Source organism: Oncorhynchus gorbuscha, linkage group LG16 (genome assembly GCF_021184085.1).
Source record: "Oncorhynchus gorbuscha isolate QuinsamMale2020 ecotype Even-year linkage group LG16, OgorEven_v1.0, whole genome shotgun sequence".
NCBI classification, from domain to species: domain Eukaryota; kingdom Metazoa; phylum Chordata; class Actinopteri; order Salmoniformes; family Salmonidae; genus Oncorhynchus; species Oncorhynchus gorbuscha.
The window spans coordinates 21,667,064-21,693,630 of record NC_060188.1 but is presented as its reverse complement, the minus strand read 5'-3'; the positions used below and the strand labels follow the sequence as shown (position 1 = coordinate 21,693,630).

The following is a 26,567-nucleotide window of genomic DNA, read 5'->3' as shown; positions in this document are numbered from 1 at the left end:
TTACATTCATTAGCATGCATACATGCACGATCACATGGATGCTGTGCGCATGGATGCTGTGCGTTATCCCAAACCCTCATTACACACCGTATCCTAGCCAGGCAACAGAATTAGAACCAGAGTAGGGTTGGAGTCCAAGTTCGAGCATCAGGTCAGAATAGGAGCTGGGACAAAGAAAAGGTGAATGTGCATTCAAAGCCTATTCGTTTAGGAATACCTGACTGTGTTAAACAACACAGAGATGTGAGAATAGCAGCGCTGCTGAAACCTGAAACAACCTCATCCTCCCTTGAGCTCAGCTGTTGGTTCCAGATCTGACCCATAATGGAACACCTTGTTCCAAACTGAAGGGTTCTGACCCGGACCAACCGGTTATGTTCAGGTCCAACAGAAGAACAGAGCTCCTTGCCGCCACCCCCCCCACTGCTCTGAGCGAGCCAGAATACTGGTTCAGACGGACTTGTCCTGTTGAAACTACTGAGCCTTGCATTCGCATTCTTTTCAGTTTCAGAGCTGGATGGAGACAAGCAGGCCTCCGGGCTGAGTGTAAATATTCAGAGCTGGATGGAGACAAGCAGGCCTCCGGGCTGAGTGTAAATATTCCGAGCCTTGCCTCTGTGGTTTACCAGTAATGTGACTAGTGTGTACGTGTCTTAGTGCCGTGAGAACATTAGCCTACTGTTATCTTTTACTACCGCGCTTCCTTTGTGACACTAACCACGTTTCCGTCCACAGTTTTTATGCAAGTAAAGTCATACCTTTTATACAAAATAAATCACGACAGCTATGATGGAAACAAAGTGTAGGTACAATTTTGAAATGCAGACAGATAAATTTGTCTGTAAAATGTATTATGCGAGAAATGGAGGTGGAAAGACCTTTTTATGTGCAAATATTGATATAATAACTATCATATCAAAGTAAACTTGGAGTCACGCAATGATATGTGTGTGGTCCTCCCACTACGACTCAGGAAACCATGCAGTTTATTAAGCTACAGGTGAAATCAGTTGTGATGAACTTCACAGGGTGGAGCTTGATGCTCCTTCCCAATAACTGTTTGGGGGTCTTATTCTGGTGACATGACGATCGATGCTTGACCACCGTTTGACAAATACAAATATTCTCGCTCTTATCCATAATAATCTCATCATGTAGACTAGCCTACCCTCACTGTATCTGGGAGTCCACGTGCCAAGACTAGAGTAGGAACATGTGCTATTTAACAAAACATTTTGTGACAACACTATTGGGAGAGTTGAATTGAATGGAAACCCATTAAACTTTTTAGATTTTTATTTGGTACAAGCAAAGAACAACGTCGTCGCACTGATTTTGTTATCCACAAGTCCATTTGGTTGAAACACACTACCGGTGAGGAAATTCACATATTTTCTTTGTGCTGATTGTTAGTCTATTCACATACAAATCTGTCGCCAACTGGATGGAAACCTAGTTACTGTGATCTCTTGAGCGACGTATAACTGCTCAGGTTGTTGCGAACCTTTCGTGTGAAATGAGTGTTGAAACGATGTGGTGTGAAGACGGCTCAGGGTGTCATGACGAGCCTCAAACCAGAGAGTGGTTGGTTCCTTTATATGGAGTCATGAGGCCTTAATACGGAACTGTAAGAACATGTCTGCTCCAGATGTGTTCTAAGTCAGCTCTTTGTGCCCTTGTGCTTTGATCTCTGTGGTAAGTGTAAAGTATACCAGAGGAGGAGGGGGAACACGGAGAGAGGGAAATGTGGTCCCTTTAAATCAGGACGACAGATGAAAGAGAAATATGCAGAATAGTGCGACGTAAGAATATGAATCATTTGGCAGTGTGCCCCGTGGGACAGGGGTTGACAGGAATGGACTGAGGGTAAATGTATTACAGTAATTGCCTCTAAGGCGCCACCCCCTCTGATGCATTGCCCCTCCCGTTTGGGTAGGGGCAATGCTGCACGATGCCCTTCTTCAGTTGTCCCTCTCAAGTGGAGGGAGAGAGAGGGCACATATCCATCCATTGAAAGTGGAGGGAGAGAGAGGGCACATATCCATCCATTGAAAGTGGAGGGAGAGAGAGGGCACATATCCATCCATTGAAAGTGGAGGGAGAGAGAGGGCACATATCCATCCATTGAAAGTGGAGGAAGAGAGAGGGCACATATCCATCCATTGAAAGTGGAGGGAGAGAGGGCACATATCCATCCATTGAAAGTAAACATTGCTTCTTGACCGAACTGTCCAGACAGAAACTAGACCCCCAAAAGAGGCTGTGCTCAAACTGTCATCTGCTGATGAGGGGAAGGTCAATCCCTAATTACAAGATGACCTATCATACAGCAAGATTTTAACAAATCCCCACATCATACGACAAGGGGGAGAGGAAGACATTCTGTCTTTGAAGCTAAAAACAATTTGCCTTCCAGGGAATAAGTTAGCATTTCTGCAAATTAGAGTTCTGTAACAAAAAACAGAAGTAGATCTCTAGTCACAGTATGTATGAAAATATATTTCTGTTATTTTTTTCTGCATCAGTAGAAGTTTTCTGACTCTGTACTACTATAGATATGCAGTGATAACGCATAAATATTCAATGATCATTACTGGACTAATGTTTCACTATAACTATTCTAAACAATACATCCAAGTGAAGAGCCAGAGGAATGTGTTTGTCTCGGACATGGTTTGGTAAGTTTACACAAAGCAAGCTACAAAGACGTTTTTCCACCATATTTAAAAAAAATCTTTCTCCGAATGTGCACTAAGATCCCCTGTGGAATTCCTCTTAAAGCTTAAAACGGAGATATTGCAGGCTTCCATCTCATATCACTGGTCCGTCCGCCCTCTCTACAGTACAAGTCACAGAGCGACACAGAAACAGCCTCTTCCTCTCGCCTCTGTTTTTTTGTTTCATTTAGCTGCCTGGCGGTCATATGAACAGTGCAAAGTCTCTCAACGACAGAGCCTCGTCTCTCTCTGGAGTCTGAGTTTCACTCATCCACAATCAGTCAGTCCACGATGTAGCCAGCTCCACAAAGCCAGGTGCTACAGAACTGTATGTCAAAGGTCAAATCACAGACAGACCAAGTGATTCACTCTCCAGTCCAAAGTCCAGAGACTGCTCATGGAGATTTCACCATAGCCATTTCCTTTGTTTAGGAAATTGAGCTCTAAACAGTTGTGAATATCAGTGTCTAAGTGGTATGCATATAGATAAGATTATGCTGGTGTGTCTGTGTGTGATAATATTTTTATTTTGGCATTTTGCAGGTGTCTGTGTGTATCTCTGTGTCTGGTCCACAAGCACGCGTGTGTTGTTGTGTGGCGTTTCAGTGTTTGTCAACAATCTCCCCAAGGAGAAGTGGGTGTGGAGTCAGGCGCAGGAGAAAGCAAATTTCGAAAAGGGTGTTTTATTAACAAGTCCAAAGAACAGGAACAGGACTACAACAGTAGCCTCATAACAACCGGACCCCGTCCAGGAAAAAAAACACCTGTTCAACAGAACACAAGAAAACGCAACCCAAACTAAATACCAGCAAACGTAACAATCCCGCACAAAACCCAGAGGGTATGGCGAGATAAAATACCCCCCCCCCCCCTAATTACCCTAAATCAAACACAGGTGAAACACAAGACGGACACAACCAAATGAAAAGGAAAAAGGACCGGCGACGCCGAGCACCACCCGAACAGGGAGAGGAGCCACCTTCGGTGGAAGTCGTGTGTGTTGCTATTTGTGTGTTTGTTTTCTCCTGGTGTGGGTTTCAGCCCTGGCTGCATGGCTGTGCGGTTGTGGGTGTTATCAGCCTGCCTGTCAACACTGAGCCATTTAGAGGAGATAACACCAGGCAGGAAGAAGGCCAGGGGAGGATCACTGCTCTCTCTCTTTCTCTCACAGATCATCATTGATACCACCACCAACCGACTGCATGACTAATGCCCTGAAGACTTACCCTGGGTTAATGTAGCAGTTAGTGTTATTTCATTTACGCCTCACAATTGGGTTGTTAATGTTGCATGTATTTTCCCTACGGGAAAACACCCTGAGATAAAACCTCTTCTGTTTGTGACTGCAGATGGAACTCAGACCCATCTATCTATACAGTGACCGCGGTTAGGGTTTAGGATGAGTGCTGCTCGTGTCTCTTCTGTTTGTGACTGCAGATGGAACTCAGACCCATCTATCTATACAGTGACCGCGGTTAGGGTTTAGGATGAGTGCTGCTCGTGTCTCTTCTGCTCTGTGACTGCAGATGGAACTCAGACCCATCTATCTATACAGTGACCGCGGTTAGGGTTTAGGATGAGTGCTGCTCGTGTCTCTTCTGCTCTGTGACTGCAGATGGAACTCAGACCCATCTATCTATACAGTGACCGCGGTTAGGGTTTAGGATGAGTGCTGCTCGTGTCTCTTCTGCTCTGTGACTGCAGATGGAACTCAGACCCATCTATCTATACAGTGACCGCGGTTAGGGTTTAGGATGAGTGCTGCTCGTGTCTCTTCTGTTTGTGACTGCAGATGGAACTCAGACCCATCTATCTATACAGTGACCGCGGTTAGGGTTTAGGATGAGTGCTGCTCGTGTCTCTTCTGCTCTGTGACTGCAGATGGAACTCAGACCCATCTATCTATACAGTGACCGCGGTTAGGGTTTAGGATGAGTGCTGCTCGTGTCTCTTCTGCTCTGTGACTGCAGATGGAACTCAGACCCATCTATCTATACAGTGACCGCGGTTAGGGTTTAGGATGAGTGCTGCTCGTGTCTCTTCTGTTTGTGACTGCAGATGGAACTCAGACCCATCTATCTATACAGTGACCGCGGTTAGGGTTTAGGATGAGTGCTGCTCGTGTCTCTTCTGCTCTGTGACTGCAGATGGAACTCAGACCCATCTATCTATACAGTGACCGTGGTTAGGGTTTAGGATGAGTGCTGCTCGTGTCTCTTCTGCTCTGTGACCACTCACCTAGCTGAGTTTTTAAAGTCACACTTTATTTGGCTCATCTGTACATGCTCTACAGAGGATCATACTATCTGTTGATAAGCAACTGCTTGCTAGGGTTAGGTTTAGAATAAGGGCTAGGGTTAGCTAGGATACGTATTAAGGTTAGGGTTAAAGCTAGGGTTAGTAGCTAGTTAGTTAGTTGAAATGTTGCTGATAGTCTGTAGAGCATCTACAGATAGACTTTTCAAATCGTGTTTCTGCCCCCTTTGCCCCTGGTCCTGCTGGTTTTGTGAACTTGAATGCTCTGCCTCTGCTTCTGCCTTGCCCTGGGAACAGACTGAGGGCAATCAATGCTGCAGTGATGGCTGTGAAATCACTTCATGTCATGGATGGAGCCCTGGGGCTCAGGGATGTGGAGAGAGAGCAGAGACACACTGCTGCCACCTGCTATCACCAGCAAATTCAGTCCCACTACATCCTGACTGTGAAGCTAAGCTCAGTGTGTGGCTAACTGGCTGGGGCTGTTTAGTCAGTGGGCTGTCGAGGGCTTGTCCTTCCCTGCCCGTTTCCACTATGTAATGACTTGTCGCTATAGAAGAGAGTGTGTAGCTGGTGTCTGTGTGTAAAGTAGAGACCAGGGGGGGTGTCATCTGATTTGGAAAACGCTGTCTGGTAAAGGAAGGGTGATATACAAGTGTCACTGATCGTCTGTAGAGCATCTACAGATTTGTATGCAAATAGTTTGTGTGCATATGAATGGCCATTATTTTGGAATGAGATGTTTGACAAGCAGGTGTCCACATAATTTTGATAATGTAGTGTACAAGTGTTTAGTTGGTATTTAGCAGTCATAAAATGGGCCTTATTTACATTGAAGAGCAACTCAAATATGTGACTTTCAGCTCTGCAGAAATGAGATGACTTACAATGAAATAATGTAGTCATCAAATAGGCCTAAAACAACTCCTGCGTTGTCTTGGCTGTGTGTTTAGGGTCGTTGTCCTGTTGGAAGGTGAAATATGGAAATAAAGTCATGTGAATAAATGATGGTTAATAAGTGATGAGCAGTAATGGACAGTCACTACCATCGTGGGACTTTATTTAGTTTTATTCTCTGTTACAGCATTCAACCCACATAATGCTTTGTGCATTTTGATGTTGTGTCTTTTTAAACTGTGATTTATTTTTGTATTATCTAACTGAAACTAAACCGACCTCAGCGTAGCTCTCTCTTATCCGATAAAACGTTTCTGTCTGACAGGAAGAGGTTTTGAGTGAGTTGTGTTTTTAGTCTCTGCGACTGTAGACTTCGTGATTTATAGATCCATAATGGGTCAACAGAAACCACGTCATGGCAGTAGTTACATTACTACCATAATGACAAAGTAAAACATGTTTTTAGACATTTTTGCTATTTTATTAAAAATAAAAAACTAACATTTAAGTATTCAGACCCTTTACTCAGTACTTTGTTGAAGCACATTTGGCAGCCATTACAGCCTCTATTTGTCTTGGGTATGATGGCACACCTGTATTTATTTTCTGCAGATCCTCTCAAGCTCTGTCAGGTTGGAAGGGGAGCGTCACTGCACAGCTATTTTTAGGTCTCTCCAGAGATATTCCGTCAGGTTTATGTCCGGGCTCTGGCTGGTTCACTCAAGGACATTCTGAGACTTGTCCCGAAGCCACTCCTGCGTTGTCTTGGCTGTGTGCTTAGGGTCATTGTCCTGTTGGAAGGTGAACCTTCGCTTCAGTCTAATGTCCCGAGTGCTCTGGAGCAGGTTTTCATCAAGGATCTCTCTGTACTTTGCTCCGTTCATCATTTCCTCGATCCTGACTAGTCTCCCAGTCCTGCTGCTAAAAAACATGCCCACATCATGATGCCACCACCACCATGCTTCACCGTAGGGATGGTGTCAGGTTTCCACCAGACGTGACACTTAGCTTTTAGGCCAAATAGTTTAATATTGGTTCCATCAAACCAGAGATTCTTGTTTCTCATGGTCTTCAGGTGCCTTTTGTCAAACTCCAAGCGGGCTGTCATGTGAGGAGTGGCTTCAATCTGGTTACTCTACCATAAAGGCCTGATTGGTGGAGTGCTGCGGAGATGGTTGTCCTTCTGGAAGGTTCTCCCATCTCCACAGATGAACTCTAGAGCTCTTTCAGAGTGACCATCAGGTTCTTGGTCACCTCCCTGACCAAGGCCTTTCTCCCCCGATTGCTCAGGAAGGTTCCACACTTCTTCCTTTGATGGAGGCCACTGTGTTCTTGGGGACCTTCAATGCTGTATACAGCTTTTTGGTATCCTTCCCCATTTCTGTGCCTCGACACAATCCTGTCTCGGAGCTCTACGGACAATTCCTTTGACCTCATGTCTTGGTTTTTGCTCTGACATGCACTGTCAACTGTGGGACCTTATATAGACAGGTGTGTGCCTTTCCAAGTCATGTCCAATCAATTGAATTTACCACAGGTGGACTCCAATCAAGTTGTACTAACATCTCAAGGATGATCAATGGAAACAGGATGCACCTGAGCTCAATTTCGAGTCTCATAGCAAAGGATCTGAAATATGTAAATAAGGTATTTCTGTTTTTGCTGAGGAATTGTTTTTATTTAATCCATTTCAGAATAAGGCTGTAACGTAACAACATGTGGAAAATGATAAGGAGTCTGAATACTTTCCAAAGGCACTCTATGTTTCAAGCCCCATTGCTTCCTGACTTTATACACTGCATTGTGTCTAACGGTCCTGCTGAGATAGAAATCTCTCTTCCTTCCTGCACTGACATCTTTCATGCTCCATCTCACTGCATTTGTGTTGATACCGCAGAGACACTATTGACACTTGGCGTCAAGGGTGATAACCTGTGGTCAGGGACCGGGGTGGGGGAGGAGGCGTTAAGGGGAGGGAGTGCAAAATGGAACAATCCTCCAGACAGCTAGCAGAGCTCTCAACGAGTATGCTCACCACACCATTAGACGGGGGAAAAAATGGAACCCGACCAGGCAACCAATCACAGCAAAGATGGGTCCTACCCAGCGTGGGACTATGATGGATAATGATAACCCACAACCCTCTGGCTGCTCTAAAACCTGAGAGAGATTAGCTAGGAGGAGGAGAGAGATTACTACTACAGAGGTAAGATTGTGTCTGTCTGGTAATTTGATGCGAATACAACAGCTTTAATGAGATAGAGGGGTAGTGTGAAGTAGAGGTCATCTCAGATCCGGAAATTTAGATCCGAATTGGATTTGTGAAATTCCCATCTGACATTTTTTGCAAAATCAATACCCCATCCGATTCGGGTTTCCGAGGTGGACCAGATCCGACCCAAAATGTCAGAGAAATTTCAATACCTGAACACTTCTCCGTTGCGCATATACAGCTGTGTCTGTTCCAAGCTCATTGGCGTGGGAAATAGTGAGGGCCCAGTTGAAACAAGTTAGTCAACATGGGTCAGGATCCCTGCGGAACGCTTTCAACACCTTGTAGTCCATGACCCGACGAACTGAGGCAGTTCTGGGGACAAAAAGGGGTGCAACTCAATATTGTTGTTCCTAATGTTTTGAACACTCGGAGTACTGTATATGTATGTGCGTCTCTGTGTGTCCGTGTGACTGAGTGCAGTTATACAAGACGATGTTGTGTCTGAGGTATCTCAACTACTGATGTCTAGGTTCACTGGTTTCCCCTGCAGCAGGAGAAAGTGGAGCTGGGTAGCTGTGAGTGCTGCAGTGACAGCAGGTGGGTAATGGAACAGCTATTTGGGAGGGGAGCAGCAGGCACACACAGACACACTGCTAATTGGGGCTTATCAGGTGTAGCTGGGAAAGGGAAAACACCACCTGGGGCTTTTGTGAGAGCAGAGCAGGGAGCTATCAGTGGGTCACATGACCACTATGCCGGGATGGGTGGGGGGCTTGGTCTCAGTGTGGGGTTAGGAACCAGATAATTTTGTCCACCAGCCGGCTCTCTCTGTCGAACCACCTAGTTTTACAGCGCCTCAGAACGGGTCTTGACTGGAAGTCTATGGTAGGAGCGGACGAAACAACCGCTGGTTTTAATTGGCTGATCTCTCAGTAATAATTGGCTGATCTCTCTGTCCATCACCATCTCGCTTAACCCTTAGAACCTCCCCCCTACATTGTGGATTTCAAAGTGCGAGCAACGCAGGTGAGTTTGTAAAATCTGAAAGTACGCATCTTAGAAATAGTTTTCACGTTTAAAATGTAAATGCCTGAACTCAGAATCAATTGGTTTAATGAAAGAGAACATTTATTTTGATTGACGATTTTGAAGTACTGTCTACTACACTTCCCTTTCAAGTCCCACTTTGTTGCACAGTGTTACCTAGCTCTCTGCACCAGTCAAGCCCGAGGAAACCAGAGAATAAGGTCTCAGAAGATCTTTACTATTCGGACTCCTGAATATTCAGCATGGTTCATTTGAATATCTTACTAAATACACATTGCGTGATAAACTTTGAGCAGCTTTGATTATGTAAGACGGATATTATTATCTGGTTGTTTTAGTTCTGATCATTTGTGGATGTAAAACAACCTTGGTGTTGGAGACACACTAGATGGGCTACATGGTCACAAACTAAACTCAGCAAAAAAGGAAACGTCCTCTCACTGTCAATTGCGTTTATTTTCAGCAAACTTAACATGTGTAAATATTTGTATGCACATAACAAGGTTCGACAACTGAGACATAAACTGAACAAGTTCCAAAGACAGAAATGGAATAATGTGTCCCTGAACAAAGGGGGGTCAAAATCAAAAGTAACAGTCAGTATCTGGTGTGGCCACCAGCTGCATTAAGTACTGCAGTGCATCTCCTCCTCGTGGACTGCACCAGATTAGCCAGTTCTTGCTGTGAGATGTTACCCTACTCTCCCACCAAGGCACCTGCAATTTACCGGACATTTCAGGTGGGAATGGCCCTAGCCCTCACCCTCTGGTCCAACAGGTCCCAGACGTGCTCAATGGGATTGAGATCTGGGCACTTCGCTGACCATGGCAGAACACTGACATTCCTGTCTTGCAGGAAATCACGCACAGAACGAGCAGAATGGCTGGTGTCATTGTCATGCTGGAGGGTCATATCAGGATGATCCTGCAGGAAGGGTACCACATGAGGGAGGATGATGTCTTCCCTGTAACGCACAGCATTGAGATTGCCTGCAATGACAACAAGCTCAGTCCGATGATGCTGTGACACACCACCCCAGACCACGACGGACCCTCCACCTCCAAATCGATCCCGCTCCAGAGTACAGGCCTCGGTGTAATGCTCATTCCTTCGACAATAAACGCGAATCCGACCATCACCCCTGGTGAGACAGAGAGCACTTTTTGCCAGTCTTGTCTGGTCCAGCGACGGTAGGTTTGTGCCCATAGGCAACGTCGTTGCTGGTGATGTCTGGTGAGGAGCTGCCTTACAGACCCTCAGTCTAGCCTCTCTCAGCCTATTGCGGACAGTCTGAGCACTGATGGATGGATTGTGCGTTCCTGGTGTAACTTGGGCAGTTGTTGTTGCCATCCTGTACCTGTTCCGCAGGTGTGATGTTCGGATGTACCAATCCTGTGCAGGTGTTGTTACACGTGGCCTGCCACTGCGAGGACGGTCAGCTGTCTGTCCTGTCTCCCTGTAGCGCTGTCTTAGGTGTCTCTCAGTATGGACATTGCAATTTATTACCCTGGCCACATCTGCAGTTTTACATTACATTACATTTAAGTCATTTAGCAGACGCTCTTATCCAGAGCGACTTACAAATTGGTGCATTCACCTTATGACATCCAGTGGAACAGCCACTTTACAATAGTGCATCTACATATTTTAAGGGGGGTGAGAAGGATTACTTTATCCTATCCTAGGTATTCCTTAAAGAGATGGGGTTTCAGGTGTCTCCGGAAGGTGGTGATTGACTCCGCTGTCCTGGCGTCGTGAGGGAGTTTGTTCCACCATTGGGGAGCCAGAGCAGCGAACAGTTTTGACTGGGCTGAGCGGGAACTGTACTTCCTCAGTGGTAGGGAGGCGAGCAGGCCAGAGGTGGATGAACGCAGTGCCCTTATTTGGGTGTAGGGCCTGATCAGAGCCTGGAGGTACTGAGGTGCCGTTCCCCTCACAGCTCCGTAGGCAAGCACCATGGTCTTGTAGCGGATGCGAGCTTCAACTGGAAGCCAGTGGAGAGAGCGGAGGAGCGGGGTGACGTGAGAGAACTTGGGAAGGTTGAACACTAGACGGGCTGCGGCGTTCTGGATGAGTTGAAGGGGTTTAATGGCACAGGCAGGGAGCCCAGCCAACAGCGAGTTGCAGTAATCCAGACGGGAGATGACAAGTGCCTGGATTAGGACCTGCGCCGCTTCCTGTGTGAGGCAGGGTCGTACTCTGCGGATGTTGTAGAGCATGAACCTACAGGAACGGGCCACCGCCTTGATGTTAGTTGAGAACGACAGGGTGTTGTCCAGGATCACGCCAAGGTTCTTAGCGCTCTGGGAGGAGGACACAATGGAGTTGTCAACCGTGATGGCGAGATCATGGAACGGGCAGTCCTTCCCGGGAGGAAGAGCAGCTCCGTCTTGCCGAAGTTCAGCTTGAGATGGTGATCCGTCATCCACACTGATATGTCTGCCAGACATGCAGAGATGCGATTCGCCACCTGGTCATCAGAAGGGGGAAAGGAGAAGATTAATTGTGTGTCGTCTGCATAGCAATGATAGGAGAGACCATGTGAGGTTATGACAGAGCCAAGTGACTTGGTGTATAGCGAGAATAGGAGAGGGCCTAGAACAGAGCCCTGGGGGACACCAGTGGTGAGAGCGCATGGTGAGGAGACAGATTCTCGCCACGCCACCTGGTAGGAGCGACCTGTCAGGTAGGACGCAATCCAAGCGTGGGCCACGCCGGAGATGCCCAACTCGGAGAGGGTGGAGAGGAGGATCTGATGGTTCACAGTATCGAAGGCAGCCGATAGGTCTAGAAGGATGAGAGCAGAGGAGAGAGAGTTAGCTTTAGCGGTGCGGAGCGCCTCCGTGATACAGAGAAGAGCAGTCTCAGTTGAATGACTAGTCTTGAAACCTGACTGATTTGGATCAAGAAGGTCATTCTGAGAGAGATAGCGGGAGAGCTGACCAAGGACGGCACGTTCAAGAGTTTTGGAGAGAAAAGAAAGAAGGGATACTGGTCTGTAGTTGTTGACATCGGAGGGATCGAGTGTAGGTTTTTTCAGAAGGGGTGCAACTCTCGCTCTCTTGAAGACGGAAGGGACGTAGCCAGCGGTCAGGGATAAGTTGATGAGCGAGGTGAGGTAAGGGAGAAGGTCTCCGGAAATGGTCTGGAGAAGAGAGGAGGGGATAGGGTCAAGCGGGCAGGTTGTTGGGCGGCCGGCCGTCACAAGACGCGAGATTTCATCTGGAGAGAGAGGGGAGAAAGAGGTCAGAGCACAGGGTAGGGCACTGTGAGCAGAACCAGCGGTGTCGTTTGACTTAGCAAACGAGGATCGGATGTCGTCGACCTTCTTTTCAAAATGGTTGACGAAGTCATCTGCAGAGAGGGAGGAGGGGGGGAGGGGAGGAGGATTCAGGAGGGAGGAGAAGGTGGCAAAGAGCTTCCTAGGGTTAGAGGCAGATGCTTGGAATTTAGAGTGGTAGAAAGTGGCTTTAGCAGCAGAGACAGAGGAGGAAAATGTAGAGAGGAGGGAGTGAAAGGATGCCAGGTCCGCAGGGAGGCGAGTTTTCCTCCATTTCCGCTCGGCTGCCCGGAGCCCTGTTCTGTGAGCTCGCAATGAGTCGTCAAGCCACGGAGCGGGAGGGGAGGACCGAGCCGGCCTGGAAGATAGGGGACATAGAGAGTCAAAGGATGCAGAAAGGGAGGAGAGGAGGGTTGAGGAGGCAGAATCAGGAGATAGGTTGGAGAAGGTTTGAGCAGAGGGAAGAGATGATAGGATGGAAGAGGAGAGAGTAGCGGGGGAGAGAGAGCGAAGGTTGGGACGGCGCGATACCATCCGAGTAGGGGCAGTGTGGGAAGTGTTGGATGAGAGCGAGAGGGAAAAGGATACAAGGTAGTGGTCGGAGACTTGGAGGGGAGTTGCAATGAGGTTAGTGGAAAAACAGCATCTAGTAAAGATGAGGTCGAGCGTATTGCCTGCCTTGTGAGTAGGGGGGAAGGTGAGAGGGTGAGGTCAAAAGAGGAGAGGAGTGGAAAGAAGGAGGCAGAGAGGAATGAGTCAAAGGTAGACGTGGGGAGGTTAAAGTCGCCCAGAACTGTGAGAGGTGAGCCGTCCTCAGGAAAGGAGCTTATCAAGGCATCAAGCTCATTGATGAACTCTCCGAGGGGACCTGGAGGGCGATAAATGATAAGGATGTTAAGCTTGAAAGGGCTGGTAACTGTGACAGCATGAAATTCAAAGGAGGCGATAGACAGATGGGTAAGGGGAGAAAGAGAGAATGACCACTTGGGAGAGATAAGGATCCCGATGCCACCACCCCGCTGACCAGAAGCTCTCGGGGTGTGCGAGAACACGTGGGCGGACGAAGAGAGAGCAGTAGGAGTAGCAGTGTTATCTGTGGTGATCCATGTTTCTGTCAGTGCCAAGAAGTCGAGGGACTGGAGGGAGGCATAGGCTGAGATGAACTCTGCCTTGTTGGCTGCAGATCGGCAGTTCCAGAGGCTACCGGAGACCTGGAACTCCACGTGGGTCGTGCGCGCTGGGACCACCAGATTAGGGTGGCAGCGGCCACGCGGTGTGGAGCGTTTGTATGGTCTGTGCAGAGAGGAGAGAACAGGGATAGACAGACACATAGTTGACAGGCTACAGAAGAGGCTACGCTAATGCAAGGAGATTGGAATGACAAGTGGACTACACGTCTCAAATGTTCAGAAAGTTAAGCTTACGTAGCAAGAATCTTATTGACTAAAATGATTAAAATGATACAGTACTGCTGAAGTAGGCTAGCTGGCAGTGGCTGCGTTGTTGACTTTGTAGGCTAGCTGGCAGTGGCTGCGTTGTTGACACTACACTAATCAAGTTGTTCCGTTGAGTGTAATAGTTTCTACAGTGCTGCTATTCGGGGCTAGCTGGCTAGCTAGCAGTGTTGATTACGTTACGTTAAAAGAACGACAACAATTATCTTTGATACACAGACGGCTATGTAGCTAGCTATGTAGCTAGCTACGATCAAACAAATCAAACCGTTGTGCTGTAATGAAATGAAATATGTGATACTACCTGTGGAGCGAAGCGGAATGCGACCGGGTTGTTGAGTGCGGAAGTTCTATTCAGTAGACGTTGGCTAGCTGTTGGCTAGCTAGCAGTGTCTCCTACGTTAAGGACGACAAATAGCTGGCTAGATAACCTCAGTAAATTAAGATAATCACTCTAAGACTACACGCTCTAAACTACACAATTATCTTGGATACGAAGACAGCAAAGACAACTATGTAGCTAGCTAACACTACACTAATCAAGTCGTTCAGTTGAGTGTAATAGTTTCTACAGTGCTGCAATTCGGTAGACGGTGGACGTATGCAAGCTGGCTAGCTGCTGGGCAGATAGCAGTGTAGACTACGTTAGGACGACGAAATACAAGTTGCAATAGAAGTACTGTTTCACTATGTTGTCCTCTTTCTTTTCCTTTTTCTTCTGTCCTTCTTTTGTCCTTATTTTGTCTTCCTTTCTTCTGTTAACTAGATATTTTTTGTTGTTATTCTTTGTAAGCTAGCTAGCTTCTTCCAGGAGAGTCCCTAGCAACTGCTTAGCAACAAGTAAACAATTCTGCTAGCAATTCAGCTAGCTAAGATAACTGTACAATTTTATGAAAAATAGTTAATTTTTCAAAAGCCTGTCTTTTTGGTTTGTTCCTTGTTTTGTCTTCTATTGAGTCTTGCAGTTTTCTCTTGATTTTTTTGATGTACTTCACTCTAAAAAAACATTTAAATCTCAATATATACAGGAGCTCATTTTTCAGCAGCTGCTCAATTTAGAACTCCGGAACATCATCTAGTTTTCATGCCTCATTGCAGCATGCCTAAGGCACGTTCACGCAGATGAGCAGGGACCCTGGGCATCTTTCATTTGGTGTTTTTCAGAGTCAGTAGAAAGACCTCTTTAGTGTCCTAAGTTTTCATAACTGTGACCTTAATTGCCTACCGTCTGTAAGCTGTTAGTATCTTAATGATCGTTCCACAAGTGCATGTTCATTAATTGTTTATGGTTCATTTTTATTTTTTATTTATTTTTATTTTACCTTTTATTTAACCAGGCAAGTCAGTTAAGAACACATTCTTATTTTCAACGACGGCCTTCTTATTTTCATCTGTCGTTCAGGGGCAGAACGACAGATTTGTACCTTGTCAGCTCGGGGGTTTGAACTCGCAACCTTCCGGTTACTAGTCCAACGCTCTAACCACTAGGCTACGGCAGCGGCAACAAGCATGGGAGCACGTGTTTAAAGCCTTTACATTGAAGATCTGTGAAGTTATTTGGATTGTTACGAATTATCTTTGAAAGACAGGGTCCTGAAAAAGGGATGTTTCTTTTTTTGCTGCGTTTACATAGCTTTGATAATGACCCCATATCTAGGCTATGCAGCATGAGCATACATGTTTGGTGATTCGTCTTCGGCTCCTTTCTTGATGCAAATGTGCTCCCTGAAGCGTTTGATGATTTCCTGTCTCTGATTGACACCTGAGAAACGTATGTCTGGTGCTTGTCTTCCTGTCTCTCGCTGCTGCTCACTCTTTCCATCCATCCAGCTCTCTCTCGCTCTTTTTTTACACACTCACAATGGAAACAACATTATCCAGCCTGTACTGTATGGCCGAGACCCCTGGTTCTGCAGTAGACCATTGAACACTAATGTGGGATAGAGTAGGGCCTTGAGCCATGGAAATACAGAAGCCTGAGGCTTTAGGTTCTTGCACCAGTGTAAAACCTGGCAGTGGAGCCACATGAATCTCACATAGCACACAGACTTGTTCTCTCATTGGATCTAGGCCTAATCCCTCAGTGTCATCTTTCATCTCAGTCACGCTCATCACGTCCTGTTGTTGAAGGTAGGTAGGTAGGTAGGTAGGGAAGGAAGGAAGGAATCGTGGCAGGTGTGTTTTGGTCTTGATGCTGAGCATGTGTTTATCTGTTATGGCTACAGCATCAGGGATCTGACAGTGATGTATGAGGTGTCAAGACCGTGCACAGCTTTGACTCGTGCCTTATGAGGTTCAGGACTACAGAGCAGTGGAGCAGGAAGCCTACTGCTCTCATGTCCTGTCTGTCAGCTAGTTGCCGTGGAGACGTCTGGGCCTGTGTGGCACAGGGTAGGGCAGATCAAGGGCGAGACAACAGCACTGCAGGTAAACCAGCCCATCAGGTTTCACACGCTGTCAAATCCCCTGGTCACAGAGATGTCATGTGGCACGCCAAGGTCTCCACGGTCACGCACAGTCTGACGGGACCTTGAGCTGCCGTCTACGAGCAAAGTCGGAAAACAGTCGGGAAACTCTCCTTAGAAATCTGACTGAAGAGACCTAACTGAAAGATGAGCTGAGGGGAAGGAAGAAGCTGCTTCCAAAACATCACATCATTTTCTCTTGCTCTGTTCAATCTCAGCCGTTTTTAGAGAGCTGGTTTATATTGACTCCTCCAATAACAACATCATTACCGTCTGCAGTAGTAATGTAACCTGATGTAATTTCACTGGTGCGGCTGGCAGAGGCACACAGCCTCAAGTCCTGATTTCTCTCTACTTATGGACACAGGAAACCGGGGGGGGCGGAGACCTGATGCTATGAATCCGATAAGGAAATAGGAATATATTAATTTAATTGAATCGACTGTATTGTTCCACAGAGGGGACATTGGATTTGACCCCAGGATAAAATGGGCATACATCAGCACACGTCCAACGGCTAATACAGTTGCAGCAGCCCTATTGGGAGTAGTCTGACCGGGGAGGGAGTGACTCCAGCATGGCTTGGTGTGGCTGTGTTATTCAGGCTGAAAGGCAGAGCTCCTCCACGCCGAAGGAGACTATTGTTCTTTTGTTCCTGCTTGAGGAAACAGCAGAGCATTCTGGTTATTATTAGTAACCAAGAGCAGCTGTGTGTGTGTGTGTGTGTGCAGCTGGACTGGTGTGCTGCTCTACTGAGCTCTCTGTGTGTTGAGTATATACTCTTAGGTGTGTGTGACCGAGTGTATAGGGCTATGTTCAGTACATTTCATTCCTGTGTACGGTGCATGGACAGGCACATGACGTTGAAGCTTATATGTGGGGGTCTGGTGTGTGCTGGTATCAGTGTGTGTTTTTGTGAGTGTGTGTGTGCACGAGTGCGTGAGGTTTTTGTGTGCGTCACAGAGATGTCTCAGATTCCTGCCTTTGTGTCCAGATGCCATTCCACATGGGCACGCCGCTCATTCCACTCTCCCCAGCTCCTCTCTCCACCCTCGCCGAGGTTTGTCACAGCCCAGTAGACAGGACGGCAGTTGGACTACCTAGCTAGCTACCCAAACAGCAGTAAAAGCGTTTAGATTAGGGAAATGAAGCAGGCAGCAGCAGCTCAGGCTGTAGAGACGAGGTGTGCAGTGAAAGCATCAGGATCAGGTTACTATGAGCTGCTCTCCAGACGCATCTCGTTACCGTCGTCGTATTTAAGAGCTCAGACTCTAATCAGCTTTCCAGAACCTCTTTACTGCTGGACAGCTTTTATTTTTGTTTTAACAGAGCCTCCTTTAAACACTGTTTTGACATTTGACTACTGATTCCAAGCTTTCTTTGTGGACAAGTGTGTTATTTGCATACATTTGATTGCAAGTCATTATTTAAACTGTATCATTCAAATGAACAAACGGCTTAATTTGAACTCATTATTGAATGTAAATGTTTAAGGGTAGAGTGGATCTGAAAACAAGTAACACACATCAGCTAATTAAAATGTTATAACCCAACTGTGGCTTTTACAACAATCTGAACCAATGACCATGAGAATAGATTTTTAATTTCACTTTAGATTGGTTAATAATATGCTTCCCACAAGTCTGGAAAGTCCCCATCTTGTGATATGCCCTCCAGTGTTTGGGGGGTCATCACGTTGAGGCTTGCCCCTGGCCCTAGTCTGGCTGATCCACGATCTATGCTGCTATGCTGGTGTTAGAGGGACTTCAATAGAGTTAAATGTTGCTCAGTCCGGACAACGATGGTGTGACGGAGCAGAGTGTTGACGGCAAGGTGCTTAGAAATGGTGAGCGGAATATCCTCGGTAGACAGACAGACCTAGCTGCTGTCTGTTCTAGCCTGACGGACCATTAGGTTCTGAGGCTACAGCCTACAGGTGATCTCTGTCTGCAGAAATATCTAGGCTTACTGTTCTGGAATGTCTTGTTTCCTCATACTGATTTTTCCTAGGAATTACAGTTCCAGATTGGTCAAAGAGTGTAACTCTTCATGATAGGTTATTATGATGACGTAAACCTTGCCCTGGAGTCTCTCAATGCTCAACACTAATACACTATCTCCTTACTGCCATTCCAATCCTGTTGCACAGACAAAAGCAGCAACTGTCTGCCTGTGTGGGTGTTTAGCTGGAGATGTAGCAAAAGGACACAGTACACAGTGTATTTGCAGCAGTAGCACATGTGGTAACACACAGTTCTCGCTGTGTAATGCTCAGGGGATAGTTGTGGCTAAAGGCAGATGCCAGATCTGTCCGGATTGGATCTATTTTTGAACCCTAAGACATGTCTGATCACCCCAGGTCCACAGGCCAAAGCAGGCCCTATGGCAGTAAGAATCAGTCACACACACATCACACACAACTGCTCTGATTTGTGTCATAAGCAAGTCTGACCTTAATAAACTATTTCACTGTAACACAGACCAACTCATTACTTTGTCTCACCTAGATGAGTTGACACTTGAATCAACCTTTTTCCACCTCTTAAAATTATTATTTAAATGGAAAAACGTTGTAAAAATTAAACTTCATTATTATCTCCAGCACCACCCCAACATCAACGTGTGAAAATTGTGTTTTTTATATGTTTTGTAGTAAAAAAGTGTTTCCAATGATATCAACCAATTAGTAGACAATTAGTAGGCAATGCCTACTCATAATTGGTTAAAATCACACAATGCACACTATTATATGCCCTGTTAGTAATCCTGACCATGTCTCTCTGTTTCTCTGCAGGTGACCCAACCAGGCTTCCTGGGCCACAGAGACGTGATTCTGGGACGGGCACAGTCCCTCCCCTCAGCCTGCCTGCCCTGCGTCCTCCCCCTGTCTCCCAGACGTCTCCTCTTGAGAGAATGACTATCGGCCCAGACCAGCTCTACCGCCACCACACCACTGTGTGAATGACTCTTTGTCGAAAAGCCACCGTGCTCTGCCACCCCGTTGTTGCCATGAAGAGCAAGTATTCCCAGTACTACAACCGGACCCTGATCCATGCCTACTATGTGTTTGCCAAAGACATGACCTCGGAGGAGCTGGAGGAGCGCACCAACGGGAAGGCCCAACTCAGCTCCCTCAACATCGTCTTCGTCATCATCTGCAGCATCATCATTCTGGAGAACTTGCTGGTGCTCATTGCCGTGTTCCGCAACAAGAAGTTCCACTCCGCCATGTTCTTCTTCATCGGGAACCTAGCCTTCTCCGACCTGCTGGCCGGCTCTGCCTACATCGCCAACATCTTCCTATCAGGGCCAAGGACCTTTGAGTTGGTGCCGGTACAGTGGTTCATCCGGGAGGGCACAGCCTTTATAGCGCTGGCCGCCTCTGTCTTCAGCCTGCTGGCCATCGCCATCGAGCGCTACATCGCCATCACCAAGGTCAGGGTGTACGGCTCCAACAGGACATGTCGTATGTTCCTGCTGATCGGGACGTGCTGGGTCACCTCCATCCTCCTGGGGGGCCTGCCGATCATCGGCTGGAACTGCATCAACAACCTGCCTGAGTGCTCGGTCTTGCTGCCTCTCTATTCTAAGAAGTACATCCTGTTTGTGGTCACCATCTTCAGCATCATCCTGCTCTCTATCGGCATCCTTTACGTGCGCATCTACCTGATCGTGCGCTCCAGCCACCAGGAGGCCACCAACTCTCCGGCCTACGCCCTGCTGAAGACGGTCACCATCGTGCTGGGCGTCTTCATCGTGTGCTGGCTGCCCGCCTTCACAGTCCTCCTCCTGGACACCTCCTGCCGCAGGCTGGACTGCCCCGTCCTCTCCAAGGCAGACATCTTCTTCGGCATCGCCACGCTCAACTCGGCACTCAACCCACTGATCTACACGCTACGCAGCAAGGACATGAGAAAAGAGTTCCTGCGCGTGCTGTGCTGCTGGGGGCTGCTGACCAGCGGGCGCCCCACTGACCGATGCCTGGTGCCCCTCAAGAGCTCCAGCTCTATGGAGCACTGTACCAACAAACACGAACACCAGACCACGCCCATCATGCAGGCAGAGTGCACCACCTGTGTCTGACTCGATGCTATAATCACACAGTGTGTGTTTCTGAATGTGAATGTGTGTGTGTGTGTGTGTGTCTATTCGACTGGGTGTGTGAGAGGGATAGTATGTGTGATGGGGCTGTGTGCAGGTGAAGAGACTTAAAGAGGAAAGCACACCTGTGAACCATCCCCACTCCAGACCTGCCACACAGAAGACCGTCTTGTCTGTTTGTCTGGAGAGATGTCACAACATCGTTGACTCTCATTACAATCATACCTGTGTGAATTCACAATCAGCATTCAACCGATTCACCACAAGAGCGTGGTAACGCAATCATCCTCGAGAGTGAATTCACTATTATTCAATGAATTCACAATCGTAGCTGAGACTTTTTAAAATCTTATTTTTTAACAATGTTTTAAACATTTTCTTAGGGACTTTCACAGAGTGGAGTCAATCTTTGTTGAGGGAGTCTTGATTATAACGATACATAATTAATGTTCTGCATGTCGACTTGTTTTACATGTATGCAGACTCTCTTATGGAAAGCCAAATCCACAGACACCATATACATAATTGTGATGCTGAGTTGTTGGAGTGTTTTACTGCACCCTGATAATGGTCAAGCTTTCACATATTGCACTTTGTAGACATGTAAGCGTTGTGTGATTGTTTATGGCTGTCACCCTCTTGAAAGGTTAAACCACAGAAGTTTCCCTGAGTGAATTATATATGTATCCATACATACAGTACTCATAGGCCAGACGAGACATGAGGCACCCAGGCAGTGACTAGTCCTTACTCAGTACTGCACTCCATGCAGGCCAAAACCCTTACAAGTACCCCTTTAAACCAGGGCTATATATCTTCATATATAAACATACATAGATCCCTTTGATTAACTGCAAAAACAAAAGTACTCTGCTTACGTATATTGCATGACATTCCAACTCCTTTGTAAGAACTAATGTGTATTGGTGTACTCCAGTAAGTTCAGCTTGTTCATTAACATTCTGTCTCTCTCTCTCTCTCTCCGCCCACTTAAATCTGTCCCTCTCGCTTTTAATGTTGTCTTTTGTAACTAACGTTTCCTAAGAGGAAGGCCCAATCAGAAAACACATTTCTTGAAGTGAGTTGGCACTGATAAATTACATTCAATTACAGCTACCCAGCAGCCCATAACCGAACAAAGTTGTAGCAACGCAGTGGCAGAGTGTGCTTTCTGTTATTATTGGTTCTTGCTCCAGGGGAATGGGCCTGAATGTAAGTCTGAAGTGTTTGGAGCGAGACCGCTCTATTGTTTTACAGTATTATAGATCATTGACTTGTCATTGACGTGCAGAGAGTGGGATTAAACAGGGTAGGGCAATCTCACTGTGAAGTCTTAAAAACAGACTACAACAAATAACAGCAATATCACCACCAAGCATGTCCAGGTAGAATGGTTGAAAAATAGTACAGTCCTGTTCAACACAGGAAGACATGGGCTTCGTCCAGAGTAGACACATCTTCTCCAATCCCAATAATCCCCCTCCATAAACGAGAGAAGATCCAGTTTCAAGGGGAGCGGGGGTCTCCATTCCCTTCTCAAGAGAGGTCGCCCTCTTTATTCTCTTAAGACGCTTAAATAAACTCTTAATTCCTCTAACGACAGGAAGTCCTGTGTTTCATAAAGCGGTTGCTGTTGTTCAGGAAGAACCTCATCTGCCTTTGTCCAGACACACTCACTCTCACTTGGCCACGCTTCTGGTCCTCATATTTCCATGCAGGTTTTTACAGCCTGCTAGTTAGACAGCGAGCACTAGCCTGGAATCCAAACTGATATGCTCTGTTACAATTGTTTCACTTCACAATAAACTGAACCTATGAATGTAGATTCCGGGCTAGGCCAGACCAGTAGGAATAGTGAAAGCAATATGGCAGCTTCCATATTGCCTGACTGCTCTCCCGGGTTTCTTAAAAGACAAAGCAAACATACCTATCACTTAATTCATGTGTTGTCTAAACCTGTATAAATATATGAATAACTATGTATGTAAGTATGTACAGTATGTATGTATGTATGTATGAACTGTGTTCATGTATGGAATGTCTTGTGTGTCCAGTAGCACTATGCCTGTGTCAGAACGGTACATATTAAACACTAATAGTGGTACATCATTTGTTTTTCTTAAATTCATTCCTTTTTATAAAATAAATGAAGTATCAAAAGAATCCAATGTGTTTTGTGTGTTTTTAACCGAGTGAATGTGTCACACAAAAGTTCATATTTGTGCATGTCATGTATGAGGAAAAACGTGTTCTGATACGTTTCACTTTCCAGGCCTATTGCCATCTTTCAAAATCTCACATGGCTGCATGAGGTGTAATTGAAAACTGATATTTAATCCCAACATGCTCTAACAAAGTTTTTTTTAAATACTTGTCTCAACATGAAAAAGCTCTATGGAAATGTTGCCATTAAACTTTCCCCATTTAACCTTGGCCTTCACATCTAACAGCATGGTTTTTAACTGCTTCCAGACTAACATGAGAAAGATTTCTGTTGTGTGAAATGTTAGGGGTGACCATAAGGGGCAAGAGAGGTCAGGGAGGGAAAGAAAGAAAATCGGGTGTGGCAGGCAGTTTTAAGAAATTGTTATTTAGGAGGGAGAGTGGCTGTTTTTCTGGGTACTCCATAAAGATGGGAGACAGCTTTGGGAGGGAGGGCGGACTCTGGGCCACGGCCCGGGAGAGGCTGACGGAGTGTGGACTTGAAAGAGAGTCTGGCCTGGTTGCTGTCAGACGTCCAGGATTCCTGGGTGGGAACATTGGCTAAATCAGCCCCAGGAGGCTGCGCTGCTGTCATGACTAAAAGGGATCCAGCTTTTGTCAAATTAAAGTCCGATTTGACTTTTCGTAGCAGGTTAGAACTTACGCAGCAGGTTAGTATAATTAACATAGCAGGTTAGGAGAATTAAGTTAGGTAAAATGCTTTAAAAAATACTTTTACAGTTAATTTGACAAAAGCTGGATCCTTTCCAGCCATGACCCTGTGCTGCTGGGAATGTGGCCAATAATTTCCAGAGCTCAGCAGCAGGATATGACAGAGTCTAGAAACCTGTAGGTGAAGAACACAAAAGGCATAAAGGGTTACTCTGTGTGCATAAAGATCAACTGAAACAGCTGCATATGCTTAAAAAGACATGAACACATTCACGCCACACAGGCACACCCTCAATCAGGCATCCATATTGGGAAAAACAAGACTGCACACTTGCGAGTTTAAAACATACAGGCACTTGGGGACAGCTGCACATTCCTGTTATAGATATATCACAGCAAAAACACACAAGTACAAAGAAGCTCATATGCTCTTGTAACCGATGTGAAATGGCTTGCTGGTTAGCGGGGTGCGCGCTAATAGCGTTTCAATCGGCGACATCACTCGCTCTGAGACCTTGAAGTAGTTGTTCCCCTTGCAGACAAGGGCCGTGGCTTTTATGGAGCGATGATTTACGGTGTTTTGTGGGTGTCAGTTGTTGATGTGTGCAGAGGGTCCCTGGTTCGAGCCTTGGAAGGGGCGAGAGGAACGGAAGCTATACTGTTACACCCTCAGCCTCAAGAAATTCACATCAACCGTAATGAACTTGTGCCACCCTGTGGTGAAACAGACTTCAATTTTACTTGTACATTTCACTTTTATTCACAACACTAATTTCTATCATAATATGTTGAGTATGATGTGTGTGAGTTTTTAATATAATTATTGTATTTTTTATTCGTGGATACTTTGTATTTCTACACATTCATTATTGACTTTTGTTTTCGGTTGCATAATGTAAATAATACAGATCTATATCTATCTATTCGTTCCATTTGTCCAACCCAAAATAAATATGAAGAGATGCTGGCTTATGTTATGTGCTCACTGGTTCTGGGATGATTTTAATTACATTTTACTGCACACACTTGCAATTATGAAGGTTTATTTTTCGACAATACACACAAATGTTGCTATTGTGTACTGGTCGTTCCACGAAATGAGTCCCTATTGCATCCCTTTGATATTTTAAGTAGAAATTGTGCACCAATTTTACATTTTAAAAGTATGTTATATTAAACGAAGTACCCATTAATATAGAACACGTTTTTATATCAATAAAGACACTATATGCACCCTCTGTGTCTTCTAGGAATATTTTAACCCACTTAAACCCAAAGGTTTTCACCATCGTTGTTAAGCCCTTTACAATGCTTTGACAAAGTAATTTCTGGAGTTTACGTATTTCATATGATTAGTTAATAATTAAGGTAAAAAATAAATAAACATGACCCTCATTCTAAGGTCAACCATGTTATATGAACTGAACTCTCGTTTTAATATGGTGAAACTATTCCTATTTAAATACTATTTCAAAAGAAACATTGATCATTCAGAAAGTATTCAGACCACTTAACTTTTTCCACATCTTGTTATGCTACATCCGTATTCTAAAATAGATTGAATTGTTTTTTCCGCCTCATCAATCTACACACAATACCCCATTATGACAAAGCAAAAACAGGTCAAGATTGTTTTGCAAATACAAAACTGAAATATCACGTTTACATAAGTATTCAGACCCTTAACTCAGTACTTTGTTGAAGCACCTTTAGCAGTGATTACACACCAGTATTTGGGGAATTTCTCCCATTCTTCTCTACAGATCCTCTTCAAGCGCTGTCAGGTTGGTTGGGGAGTGTCGCTGCACAGCTATTTTCAGGTCTCTTCAGATGTTCGATCGGGTTCAAGTCCAGGCTCTGGCAGGGTCACTCAAGGACATTCAGAGACTTCTACTGAAGCCACTCCTGCGTTGTCTTGGCTGTGTGCTTCGGGTCGTTGTCCTATTGGAAGGTTATCCTTCCCCCCAGTCTGAGGTTCTGAGCACTATGGAGCAGGTTTTCATCAAGGATCTGTCTATACTTTGTTCATCTTTCCCTCGATCCTGACTAGTCTCCCAGTCCCTACTGCTGAAAAACATCTCTACAGCATAATACTGCCACCCCCATGCTTCACCATAGAGAGGGTGCCAGATTTCCTCCAAACGTGACGCTTGGCATTCAGGCCCAAAAGTTCAATCTTGGTTTCATCAGACCAGAGGATCTGGTTTCTCATGGTCTGAGTCTTTAGGCAAACAAGCAGGATATCATGTTCCTTTTACTGAGGAGTGACTTCCATCTGGCCACTGTACCACAAAGCCCTGATTGGTGGAGTGCTGCAGAGATGGTTGTCCTTCTGGAAGTTTCTCCCATCGCCACAGAGGCACTCTAGAGCTCTGAATACTTTCCGAATGCACTCTATTCAACTTCTCAAATGAATTCAGATTCAGTTTTCTAAATTCAGAGACATCATCCTGGGCACTCATTTATCAATGTTGAGTGCGAACAGAAATGTTCGTAAAGCATGCGTGCGATCATTTCTAAGCAAAGTGTGGGATTTATCAATTTGTACTTATACTTGAGAATGTGCGTAAATTTAAGCACAACTCTGACCATGTGTACGCACAGCACCTTGTGGTAGAAAAGTCAATCTGGCACAAGCTGCATTACACAGGGAGCTGTTTTCAATGAGCGTGCAGAATTTTTTGCTGAGAGCGACAATGCTTGGCAGTCAGCTGGTTTCTCCACGCATCGCGCCGACAGAAACAAACATCTTTCTGGTAAGAAGAGGGGCGGGGGCGTATGCTTTATGGTTAACGGGACGTGGTGTGCCCAAAACAACATACAGGAACTCAAGTCCTTCTGTTCACCTGATTTAGAATTCCTCACAATCAAATGTAGACCTCATTATCTACCAACGGAAGTCTCTTCGATTATAATCACAGCCGTATATATTCCCCCCCAAGCAGACACATCGATGGCTCTGAACGAACTTTATTTGACTCTTTGCAAACTGGAATCCATATGTCCGGAGGCTGCATTCATTGTAGCTGGGGATTTTAACAAGGCTAATCTGAAAACAAGACTCCTAAATTTTATCAGCATATCAATTGCGCAACCAGGGCTGGAAAAACCTTGGATCATTGCTATTCCAACTTCTGCGACGCATATAAGGCCCTGCCCCGCCCTCCTTTCGGAAAAGCTGACCACGACTCCATTTTGTTGATCCCTGCCTACAGACAGAAACTAAAACAAGAAGCTCCCGTGCTGAGGTCTGTTCAACAC

General features: G+C 45.8%; 1 protein-coding gene across 2 annotated transcripts in view; it reads left to right on the top strand.

The window, feature by feature from the left end:
* The window catches only part of LOC123999468 (sphingosine 1-phosphate receptor 2-like), a 33,981-nt gene extending 11,386 nt beyond the window's left edge, over window positions 1-22,595 (top strand). For both annotated transcript variants that reach the window (XM_046305304.1, XM_046305302.1), the window contains exon 2: window positions 19,126-22,595. In XM_046305304.1, the coding sequence (XP_046161260.1) occupies window positions 19,293-20,414 (1,122 nt within the window). In that variant the 5' untranslated portion in view covers window positions 19,126-19,292 and the 3' untranslated portion in view covers window positions 20,415-22,595. The remainder of the gene's footprint in view (window positions 1-19,125) is intronic.
* The last annotated feature ends 3,972 nt before the right edge of the window (window positions 22,596-26,567 follow it).